General features: G+C 43.4%; 1 protein-coding gene across 1 annotated transcript in view; it reads left to right on the top strand.

The window, feature by feature from the left end:
* Positions 1-12,381, top strand: part of SORL1 (sortilin related receptor 1) — a 147,618-nt gene that overhangs the window by 53,145 nt on the left and 82,092 nt on the right. Inside the window, exons 10-12 of the mRNA XM_080817047.1 lie at positions 1,115-1,232; positions 1,446-1,519; positions 11,372-11,460. Coding sequence (XP_080673173.1) covers positions 1,115-1,232; positions 1,446-1,519; positions 11,372-11,460 — 281 coding nt within the window. The remainder of the gene's footprint in view (positions 1-1,114; positions 1,233-1,445; positions 1,520-11,371; positions 11,461-12,381) is intronic.

Below are 12,381 nucleotides of genomic sequence, written 5' to 3'. Positions count from 1 at the left end.
AGAGCCAACTACAGAGGGGCTTCTTTATTCTGGAGCGGCTTCTAGATTTTAGGAGCTCTGCATGGGTCTGTGTGGACGGGGGTGGCCTGCTTTTCAGCGTGCTGTTGGGGTCTGAGCCCTAGTTAAGTAGAATTAATGGCATTATTAAAACCCCGCTTATTCCCTGACGGACCTATTTATGAGCTGTACAGCAGTTGGTGAGTTCTTAGCTTCTACCTGTTTTTTTAGATGGTGAAGGAACAGGTTGGTTGACAGATACTTCCTTGAGATCCAACCTTCCTCATTTGCTCATCTCAAACTGTGATCCCAGCAAGATGGACATTTGCTAGAGAGATCCTTTTGTTATAAAAATGAGTAGATGTAGCAAAACCGTGTCTATTTTTACCTGCTCACGTAAGCACACCAGACGAGGCTGAATAACACTTGACAATGACTTTCTGGCCGGGACAATCAGGCGTGACCACACGGCAAACGGCATTGTTTGCAGAACTATTAAAATCCGAACGTAAGTGGCCAGTTCGAATGACTTGTTTTGCAGTGGACACAGCAGAGCTGGTGCCCTGTGCAAACGCTGACTACTTTAAATCTGTTTTAATGTGGATCCTTTGGTGTTTGTAGCTCACATGTGGTACATCTGGGAGCTGATCAGGGAGACCTGATGATTTCTGATTCTTGGTTTTTTCCTCCGACGGCTTTGCTTACCTCCTATTTGAAATGTATCTCTACGGACTTAGGAAATAAGTCCCACGAAAGCATTTTGTTCCTTTTTTGTGCCGAGTCACATGAGAGTATCTCTGGGGTAAAACAGAGGGAGGGATCGCTTTCAATCGACTTGGGTTGGCACTGATTTCTAATTGCTGTTCTCTGAGAGTCTCAGGAGGAATTTTTTACTCGTATTTTTCTCTTTTCTTCAAGGAGAGGCCTTTTTGTGATTCAGATAATCATATCTACCTGGGAGGTAGTGGGGGGCCAGCTGGGCTCTGCATCTGGGTTCCTCTGAGCCAGATTTCCTTTATGTGTGTATGGCTGCGTGGTCTGCACCCAGGCCTGTGTTTTGAGGGAGCTGGAGTTCTCCTATCCCGTGCTGACGGTGCCTGGCACTTGTGTCCCGTAGCTCGCCCAGGGCTGTTCCCTGCACCTGGCCCAGCGGCTCAGTCAGCTGCTCAACCTCCAGCTCCGAAGGATGCCCATCCTGTCCAAGGAGTCCGCTCCCGGTCTCATCATAGCCACCGGTAAGTCCGCGATGCTTGTTACCGCTGCGGTCTTAAGCTCTTCGGGGACGCGCGGCCGAATACACGGGGACCGCTGACTCTGCCGTGGCCACGGCCTTTGTGATGTTCTGAGATACCTGTGGTTGCTAAATTCGACTTGGCAGTTCTGGTCGGGCAGGGTGAGTATCCGACCTCTTCTTGAAGTGGAAAGTCATTACTCCTCTTGCCTTTCAGGTTCGGTGGGAAAGAACTTGGCAAGCAAGACGAACGTGTACGTTTCTAGCAGTGCGGGAGCCCGGTGGCGAGAGGTCAGCTTCCCACCCCTGTCCCCCGCCCCACCACCGCCCAGCCGCCAGCCTGGGTTCTGGTTCGTCGGAGGTCATGGCTGTGCCTCCACCTTTCAGGATCACATGTGGCCCGTGGGGAGGCCAGTGGCACCAAGTGTGACTATAAAATTAAAGGAGGGTACCCAGAGCCACACGAGAGCGTCAGCTGCACTGATCTTGTGTTCGCACCTTGTAATGTGGGCTCGTGATGTTGCCAGAAATATTCCTTTGAATCAAAAACAGACCTTCTCTTCCCCCCACGACTGTAAATTTAACTAAATGCCCCGAGGGGACAAAGCAATGTCTCTCTGCTTAACTTCTTTACCCCTAGAACTGAGCAGTGCCTGCCAGGGAGGGGGCACTGCGTAAATGTTTGCAGAATCTATCAGCAAATGGCCGTGGGGTTGTACTGGCATCTGGCGTGAAACTGGCCGTTTGTTGTTATATGGTAAGGAAATCGAAGTCAGGCCTCTCCTCGGCGGGCTGTGCCGGGCAGGCCCTTCCATTTCACTCTGCGCTGTGGGAGAAGACCGTTTCTGCTCTAAAACGTCTGCAGAGCTGCTTCAGGTCTGTAGGCACTGCTGATACCAGTTCTGAGAGTAGAGCTAGTCCTGTGGTCCCCGAATGCTAGTTCGGCCTTGGGTGTCAGAGAATTGCCAAACTTGTAAAACAAAACAAAACAAAACAAAACAAAACAAAACACCTTTCACCAGCCTCCCGTGATTTATGAAGGCCAAGGGAACTACAGCTGGTCTCATTCTGTGGGGGTTGCTTTTAGGGGGGGCTCTGCGTGGGGAGCCAGAAGGAAAACTCAACAGATCACAGGATAAGAATTTAATTGAGCACCTTGTGTAGGTGGAGCGTGATGGCGGGAGGGATGTGGTTCTCAGAAGACCCAGCCAGCCTCATGGTGCCCCTTCCTTCCTTCCTTCTTTAAGATTTCTGAATTTATTTATAGGTCGAGAGAGAGAGCATGAGGCAGGCAGAGGGAGAAGCAGGCTCCCCTTTGAGCAGGGAGCCTGACATGGGGCTTGATCCCAGCACTCTGGGATCGTGACCTGAGCCAAAGGCAGCTGCTTAACCGACTGAGCCACCGAGGGGTCCCCTCGTGGTGCTTCCTTTTGGGAACACAGTATATACACGTTCGTATTTAAATCTGTCCTATGTAAAGCATTTGTGATACCCCACATTCGTTTGGCTCTGTGCAGTTGGCAGGGACCCATCACATATCTTATCTCTGCAGTAGAGCCTCCCAATCCCGAGGCTGAGGGATGTGGGACCCAGACCTTGCAGGTGTGCCTCCATTAACAACTGGCCAGTAAGGTGGAGACCAGAATCACATGTTCGGATGCAAGACGAGGGGAAGGCCCGGTAGTCCCAAAGGGTGAACGGTTTGGAGTTTGGGGAGCACGCTTGCTCTGCCCCCACGGGAAGGACTAAGCAGCTGTTCTCCTCTTCATTGGAGCTGGAAGTTCCTTTTGAAATTGGGTGTTCTCTCCTCAGCGACCAGGCTTGTGGTTGGTTTGGACCTCCTGATGGTGGTGTAATCTGGGATTTGAACATCTGCAAGTGATTTCCTGCTAGGGAGAAAACAGGGTCTTGTTCCTCCTCCGGTGAAGTGGTACCGTCTGGCCCACACCGGGGCAGCTGCCCGTGCCTCCTGCCTGGCCTGCTTCACGCCTGCCAGGAAGCAGCCATTGCACAAGGGACCTTAGTGTTGCAAGGAGCAGAGAGCTAAGTAGGGGAGAAGGAGGTTGAGACTGTGTCTGTGCGAGTGGGCATCTGAGTGCCCTTGGGCAGCGGTGTTCACGTGAGAGGGACAGCCTGGGGCGTGAGGGACAGCCTGGGGCGTGAGGGGCAAAGACAGGGAAGGGTGAGGTAGGATGTGGTGGACAGAGCTGTCTAGAAAATCGGTGACTAGAAGACTTGTTCCTCCTCCGCTACTAAAGACTTGTGCAAATTCTCTGATCTCGAGTTCCTTTTCTACGCTTTTCTTCCTTAACAACTTTATGGAGGCCCCTGCGTATTTCAAGTGTACGGTTTCACCCGAGTTGGTCACCATCGCTACACCGTCACCAACACCACAATGAAGACAACAAGCATTTCCGTCACTCCCCAAAGCATCTTTGTCCCCCCCCCGCCCCCCTTAATCCATTCTTCTCTTTACCTCATCCCTGCCCCATGGTTAGTTAGCATTTTCTAGAATTTTATGTAAATGGACTCATAATATGCTAGGTTTTTTTGCCTGGCTTCTGACACTCATCCTGATGATTTTGAGGCTCATTTGTGTTGTTTCAATGTATCAGTGGTTCTTTCCTATTTTATTGTAGATTAGTATCCCATTGTAGGGATATTCCACAATTCACTTATCCGTTCATCTGTTGGTGGACATTATACTTTTTGCTGATTATATAAGTGTAGCTATTATAAACACTTAATTATGTGCCTTTTTTTTTTTAAAGATAGATACACATTTGTATTCCTTTTGGGTAGATACCTCAGAATGGAATGATGGACAGCTTGATGGGTCTGTATTTAACTTTTTTTTAAGGAATGACCAAATTGCTGTCCAAAGTGGGGGTTGTCTCAGTGTTGTCTGAGACTTCTAATTGCCTCAGGTCCGCACTGGCACTTGGTATGGTCAGTCTTTTCAATTTTAGACGTTTTAATGAGTACACAGTGGTGTCTCATTATGGTTTTAACTGGCATTTCCTTGGTGACTAATGACTTTGAGCTTCTTCTCACGTGCCCATTGGCCATTTAAAAATCATTTTGTGAAGTGTCTGTTCAAATCTTGTACTTATTTTAAAAAATTGAATAGTTTGCCTTCTTACAGATGTGTAGGATGTTTTTTGAAAAATGTAAAGTTAAGTCTTTCGTTTGATACATGTGTCATGAGTATCTTCCCTAGTCTGTGGCTTGCTTTTTTAAAACAATTTTCTTAATGGTGTTTTTCAAAGAGCAAATGTTTTAAATTTTGCTGAGGTCTGATTTAGCAGGACTTTTCTTCTGGATGTTATGCTCTTTGTTGTTCTGAGAAATGTTTGTCCCTTTTGCAAAGATTTACCCCTAAATTTCATAACGTAAGGCTGTAGTTTAGGTTTATGATCCATTTGAGTTAATCTTGATATCTGGTGTGATGGGAGGGTTTGCCACTCATTTTTCCATGTGGAAATTCAGGGATCCAGCCCCACTTACTGAGAAAGATGTCTTTCTCCCCTTGCATTGACTTCATGTCTGTTTGAAAATCAGTTGGTCATCTATGCATGGGTCTGTTTCAGAACGTGGTAGACTTTCTAATCTGTTCCATTTATCTGTATGTCTGTCTTTTCACCTGTACCAAACTGTCTTGATTATGGGAGACTTAACAGTAAGTGTTGGGATCAAGTGCATAAGTCTTCCAACTTTGTTGTTGTTCTTTCTTTCTTTCTTTCTTTTTTTAAAAATTTATTTATTTTAGAAGGAGAGAGAGAGAGTGAGCAGGGGGGTGAGGTGTGGGGTGAGTGGGGGTGTGTGTGTGGGGGAGGGGCAGAGAGAGAGAGTCCAGGGGGACTCTGACCTAAGCCCAACCTGGGCCTCAGTCTCATGACCCTGAGATCTCTGAGCCAAAACCAAGAGTTGTTTGCTTAACCGACGAGCCACCCAGGTGTCCCTCAACTTTATTCTTCTTAAAAATTTCTTTGACTATTTTAGATCCTTTGTATTTTCACAACATTTTAGAATCCGCTGGTCAACTTCTGCAAAACCTGCTGGGATTTTGACTGGGATTGCATTGAATTTGTAGATCAATTTGGGGAAAGTTGACCTTTTAGCGCTACTTAGTCTTCTGATCTGTGAATGTAGTATGTTTCTTCATTTCTTTTTATTTTTTTATATTTCTTATTTTTTTAAAGATTTTATTTATTTATTTGACAGAGATCACAAGTAGGCAGAGAGGCAGGCAGAGAGAGAGAAGGAAGCAGGCTTCCTGCTAAGCAGAGAGCCCGATGCGGGGCTCGATCTCAGGACCCTGGGATCATGACCTGAGCTGAATGAAGACAGAGGCTTTAAACCACTGAGCCACCCAGGCGCCCCTCTTCATTTCTTTTTAAATCTCACTGAGCAATATTTTTTAGATTTCAATGTAGAGGCCTTGTATATACCATGTAGGTTAGTTTTATTGCTAGATATTTTACAAATTTTCAGTATTATTGTAAATACAGTTTTTTTCAAGTTTACATTCCAATTTTTATTATAGGATATAGGAATACAGTTGATTTTTATCGATTAACCTTGTATTCCGTAGCCTTGCTAAAATAATTCGTTAGTGTTAGTAGTTGTTTTGTTGATTCTGTATAAGAGATGATATCATCTGCAAATAGGGGCCTATTTTATTTCTTCCTTTGCGATCTTTATGTCTTTTATTTCTTTCTTTCTCTTCCTTTTCTTCCCTTCCCTAATATGTAATAATATGGCAATATGTAATAGAGTGTAAAAACCCCTCTTTTCCTTTACTCTTGATACCAAATGCTAGGGGAGGTTCCCCTCACAGTGAGCAGTTCTCCAGTTCTCTGGACACCAACCGGATGTCCTGTATTTCAGTCATGACACTAGCTGGCTGGAGTTAGCACACACCCCACAGGTGAGGGGCTCAGGCTCAAAAGACTGCCCCCCCCCCACTTCACATGCTCATTGTAAGTCCCAAGTTGTCATCCATATTTCTGATTGACCAGCTTATAATTAGGGTGCTCCCCTGGCCCCCCCTTCTTGGGCTCAGGAATTTGCTGGAATGGCTGACAGAACTCGGGAAACACTTACTTACACCAGTTGATTATAAGGATATTACAAAGGCTGCACCTGGATGGAGAGGTCCATTGGACAAGGTCTGGAAGTGTCCTAAGCATGGGAGCTTCTGTCCCCATGGCGTTGCGATGTGCCAAACTCCCAGCTTGTGGACGTGTTCACCAACCTGGGAGCTCTCTGAATCCTGCAGTTTAGGGATTTTTTTTTTTTTTTTAATGGAGGCTTCATCACAAAGGCATGATTGATTATTAACTCCATCTCCAGCCCCTGTCTTTTCCCCGGGGGATGAGGCAGGGCTGGAAGTTTCAAGCTTCTGGTCATGCTGGTGGCCAGTGCCTGTACTGTCCAGGAGTCAACCAAGAGTTGCCTCCTTACAACCAAAGACTCTTCGATCTTCCTGGAACTTCTGTGTAAGACCCACATCACCCCCATCAGTCAGGAGATGGTGCAGGGGTTTTTAGGAGCTCTGACTGGGAGCTGGGACCCAAGACCAAAATACATATTTCTTTTCATATCACATAAGTGATACGGTATGTTACATGTATGTTATGGTACGTTATATTGATTGATTCTTGACGGTTATATGAACCTTGAAGGGACAGACCCTCTTTATTTATGATCTATTATCCTTTCTATACAATGTTAGGTTTGAGTGGCTAATAGTTTGTTAAAGATTTTTACATTATTCATGAGAGAGATTGGTCTGGTTTTTTGTTTGTTTTTTTGGGTGGGGATAATGTCTTTTTCAAGTTTTGGTGTTAGGGTTGGGCTGGTGTCGTTGAACAAGTTGAACAGTGACTCCTCTTTCATCTATAAATGGGTGATTTTTCTTTCTTGAATAACTCACCAGTGAAACTGTCTACACCCGGCGACTTCTTTTTGGGAATGTGGTTAGAAATTCAGTTTCTCTGACTGCTAGAGAACTAGATTTTTAACTACTTGCGTCAGTTTTGGTGAGTTTCATCGGAGTCATTGAATTTGTTGGCTTAATGTCTTCAGGGTCTGTGGTGCTCACCTGTTTTTATTCCTGATATTGAGGATTTGTGGGTTTTTCCTATTTTGCTTAATAGTTTAGTTAGTGGTTTGTCAATATTACTGATCTTTTCCAAGAGCATGCTTTTGGCTTTTTCTATTTGGTTTGTGTTCTATTTTGTTGATTTTTCCTCTTTAGTATTATCTTTTCCGTTATTTGGATTTAATTTGCTTTTCTTTTTGTAGCTTTTTTTAAGGTATAACTTTAGGTCATTGATTTTTAGATGTTTTTTCTCCCCAATATAAGCATTTAAAGCTGTTAAGTTTTCCTCTAAATCCTGCATTGGCTACTGTCACAAATTTAGAGATGTATTTTTGTCATCATTCAGTTCAGAATATTTCTTAATGTCCCTCTTTGAAGTTGAGTTGTAATTCACATACCATAAAATTCACCACTTTAAAGTGTACAGTTTGGTGGGTTTTTGCTATATTCACAAGTGATGTAATGTGCAACCATCACCTCTAATTCCGGAATGTTTTTATTACTTCAAAATGTCCCTTTTGCTTTTTGTCTTTGATAAGTTATTTCGAAAAGAGTTGTTTAGTTTCAAGATATTTGAAATTTCCTAGATAGTGTACAGGTTTGATTTCTAGTTTAATTGCCTTGTGTCAGAAAACACACTTCATATGATTTTGATCCCTTTAAATTTATTGGGACTTGCTTTGGGATCTAATATGTGGCCTATCTTGCATCCGTCATATGCATTAGGAAGGAATGTGTATTCTGCTGTTGTCAGATGTTCGTTATATGAAGGTGTTATTTCTAGGAAGGTGGTTGATACACTGCTGTTCGGATCTTTTATGTTCTTTCTTTTTCTTTTTCTTTTTCTTTTGGCTAGTTCTGGTAATTTCTAGGAGAACCATGGTAAAATCCCAACTATGTGGAATTGCCAATTTTTTCTTTAAATCCTGTCAATTTTATCTTTTGTATTTTGAGGCTCTGATTTGGTACATGGACATTTTATAATTATCTTTTCTGTTCTTGTCCCATTTATTGTTATGAAATAGCCCTCTTTATCTGTGGTGATAACCTTTGTCTTGAAGTCTGTTTTATCTAGTATTGAAATAGTCATTCCAACCGTTTTACGTTTACTGTTTCAATAGTGTATCTTTTACTTTGTGCTCACTGGTGTCTGTATCCGAAGCGTTTCTCACAGGGAGAATATACGATGGTCTTGCTTTTTTATCCATTCTGCAAGGCTTTGTTTTTTAACTGAAATGCCTGGACCATTAACATTTAACATAATTATTGGTATGGTTGGATTTAGGTCCAAGGTTTTAGGTATGTATGTATGTATGATCTTTATTTTTTATTCCTCTGTTCTTCCTTTACTGACTTTTCTATATCATTTAGATGGTTTTGGTATTTTACTTTTATTTAGAGACTGTCTTTTTTTTTTTTTTTAATTTAATTTAATTTAATTTTTTTTTCAGCATAACAGTATTCATTGTTTTTGCACCACACCCAGTGCTCCATGCAATCCGTGCCCTCCCTAATACCCACCACTTGGTTCCCCCAACCTCCCACCCCCCGCCCCTTCAAAACCCTCAGGTTGTTTTTCAGAGTCCATAGTCTCTCATGGTTCACCTCCCCTTCCAATTTCCCTCAACTCCCTTCTCCTCTCCATCTACCCTTGTCCTCCATGTTATTTCTTATGTTCATAGCAGCAATGGCCACGCTTGCTAAACTGTGGAAAGAACCAAGATGCCCTTCAACACACGAATGGATAAGGAAGATGTGGTCCATATACACTATGGAGTCTTATGCCTCTACCAGAAAGGATGAACACCCAACTTTTGTAGTGACATGGACGGGACTGGAAGAGACTGTCTTTTCTAAATTATGTTTCTTTCAGTGGTTGCTGTAAGGATTACAACATGCATATTTAATCTTTCATAGTCTTTTTAAAATTAATACTGCTCTTAATATAATGTTGCCCTTCACATAAAATTTAGAAACCTTGCAAGCATGTACATTCCTTTTCTTTTTCCCTGACATTTCTGTTATGGTTGCCTGTGTATCTCATTGAAGTCCATTAAGAAACCTACAAGACAAGGTTCTTGCTTTCATTTTGGTTTTCATTAGAGAATTTCAGGGGAAAGAAGCAATTTTTTATATTTACCCAGCTATTTCTTCTGCTCTTCCTTCCTTCCTGGGAATCCCTGTATCCCCCTGGTAAGTTTCCCTGCAGCCTTAAGAAATTCCTTTACCGTTTCTTCTTGCGCCTATCTACCATACACATTTTCTTGGTTTTTCCCTCATTTGAGAATCTCTTTATTTCCCCTTCCTTCCCAGAAGATATGTTCGTTGGATATAGAATTCTGGCTTGATGGCAATTTTCTCTCAGTGCTTTAAAGATGGGCTATAGCCGTTTTGCCTCTCTGGTTTGCAATGAGAAATCTAGGGTCAGTTCAGTCATCGCGGTCTTGCACGCAATCTGTCATTTTGTCTAAAGGCTTCAAGAGCTTTTTCCTTATCTTTGGTGTTCAGCAGTTTTTCTGTGATGTATCTAGGTGTGGTTTTCTTTGTGTTTATCCTGTTTGGGTAGGCTGATCTTGAGTCTATAAATGTATGTCTTTTTACCAAATTTGGCAAATTTTTAGCCGTTATTTCGTCAAAAAAAATTTTTTTTTCCCTGCTCTGGTCCCTTTTTCCTGTTCTTCTTGGACTCGAGTCATACACACTAGACCTTTTATTATTATCCTCCCAGTCTTTGGGGCTTTTTCCCTCTTCATTCTTTTTTGAGTGTTCTTTGGAATGGGTAATTTCTCCATTCTATATTTCTCACCGCGTTCACCAGTTCCTCTGTCATTTCCATTCTGCTGTTGAGCTCATTCATGAATTTCTTAATGTCACATGTTATATTTTTCTGTTCTAAAATTCTTTTCTTAAAGGATAGCTTCCACTTTTCTTCCAATTCAAGAAGAATTCCTGTCTTTTGTTCATTTCAAGTGTGTTTTCCTTTACCCCATGAGACACAGTTATGATCCTTATTTTCAAGTCTTTGGTAATTCCAGCATTTGAACCATCTTGGTGGGGTTGACACCTGTCGATTGCCTTTTCCCTTGAGAACAGGACACGATTCGTTGGCAGGTGTCTGTGTTGAGTTACTTTGGGTTGTTTCCTGGACATGTGAATGACATGCATGGAATACAGTCTTCTGGAGGATGTGGATATTTTTGTTTTAGCGTGTAGTGAATCTGCTTAGGTTCAGATCGTGCGTTCCTTCCTGCATTCAGAGGGTGACAGTGCAACTCTCCGTCGCGTTCACTAACGCTTTGCTGTGTTGGTTTCAGTCTGCTCCATACATGTGTGGTTAGGGGTTGGGGTGAGGGTTGTGTGAGTTTAGACATAGAGGGTTTATTTGTTTGATGCTCTCCCTGCTGGCGTTTCAACCACATTCTCCCCGGCCTGCAGAAATCGTTTCTGGTGATGCTGCGGCCATCCACCTGGGACTGAGGTGTTCCAGGACTGGGACTTTCCCTTGGGGCAGTACCACACCAGGAAACCCCAGCCTCGTGGTGACTTCTTAGGTTTGAAGTCCTTGCCACAGGCCACCTGATTTTGTTTCCTTTTCAGCATCCCTGGGCATCCCTTTTTTGTATTTTGTTCCAATTTTTTTCTTGTAATCGGCAGGAAGGATGGGCTGCGTGGGTTTGTACACTCATGGTAGAAACTCCAGTTGAATTGTAATCTCTCATGGGGGAGGGTCAGAGACCAGGGCTTGACTCCTCACCCTGCTGTTTACAGTCAGCTCCTTTAATACCAACCTTTGTTTCTGCATTTGGGGGAAGAATTGGGGTTCGTGAGAAGTCGCTGTCCCGTCCTCACCGCTGTGTAGAGCAAAGGAGGGAATGGATGTGAATGTGTTCTGGAAACTGAAATGTTGTATTCAAGTGGTTGGTGTCACAGCCATGTGTTTCTGTGTGTGTCTGTGCGTGTGTGTGCCCGTGTGGTGTGCATGGTTTCTGCCCGGTCACTCCAGAGCGGTGGCATCAGCACTGGCTTTTCCTCTTCAGGCACTTCCTGGACCTCACTACTATACTTGGGGAGATCATGGCGGCATCATCATGGCCATCGCCCAGGGCATGGAAACCAATGAGCTGAAGTAAGTGTCTCTGATGAAACTTTTTCTCCTGACATCACACCTCTCTTCCAGATGTAAGTCTATGAGTACAAGCAGATTGACCTCAGCAAATTATTTCAACTTTCCTTATCTATAGAAGAGGGATAATGATCTGTCCTTCCTATCTCAAGGAGGGGGGTCTCATAAGGAACAAAGGATACCATTTTATTGATTCTGGCAAATACAGCTTTATAGAAATATAAATTCGTGATGACTAAAAAATTAACTAGAGATGTCAACTTGTCTATCTTTGCTTGGTGTGTGACATAGAAGGAGAGATAATAGGAACAGGAAAGAAAAATAAATAATAATAATACCTGAGTAATTATTTCAGAATATACCCTACTTGGTAACCAGTGACTTTTGCTGTTGACACATTTGCTTTGGGGATTTATACCAGCAGACCTGGAAGGGACGTTTGGGGTTAACTCCTTCGTTTTACAAATGAGGAAACTGAGACTCAACAAGGTCAAGTCACTGGCCGAGGATGCCCCCACCTGTTAGTGACCTTAAATCACGTTCTGTACTCTTTGCCAGTGTATTGCTCGGAAAAGCAAGAATGTTGAGTGAGAGTCTGTAACCTCTGCTTACTTGATCTAATGTTATCAGAACCAGTTCTTTATTTTTGTCTGAATTAGGACCAAAGTTAATTTTGTTAACGGTAGGTCGGGGCAGACTGGCCCTCCCTTCTCCCCATATTTGCCCTGAACCCATGAGATGTGTTGCCAAAGGAGGATGGGGAGGCCTCAGCAATGGTCTTGTTTCACACAAAGAAGAAAGCCTTCTCTTCCTTTGCTGCTTTTAGAAACAGGGCCAGCAGCAAGGGAGAAGTGGGCGGTTTGAAAAGAGAGATCTTAGCCTCTGGTTTCCCGCGTGGTGAATTTGACCTGTGCTGAGTAGGCT

This window comes from Martes martes (genome assembly GCF_963455335.1).
Source record: "Martes martes genome assembly, chromosome: 10".
In the NCBI taxonomy this organism is placed as follows: domain Eukaryota; kingdom Metazoa; phylum Chordata; class Mammalia; order Carnivora; family Mustelidae; genus Martes; species Martes martes.
The sequence above is the reverse complement of the archived record's forward strand: the minus strand, read 5'-3'. Positions and strand labels throughout refer to the sequence as shown.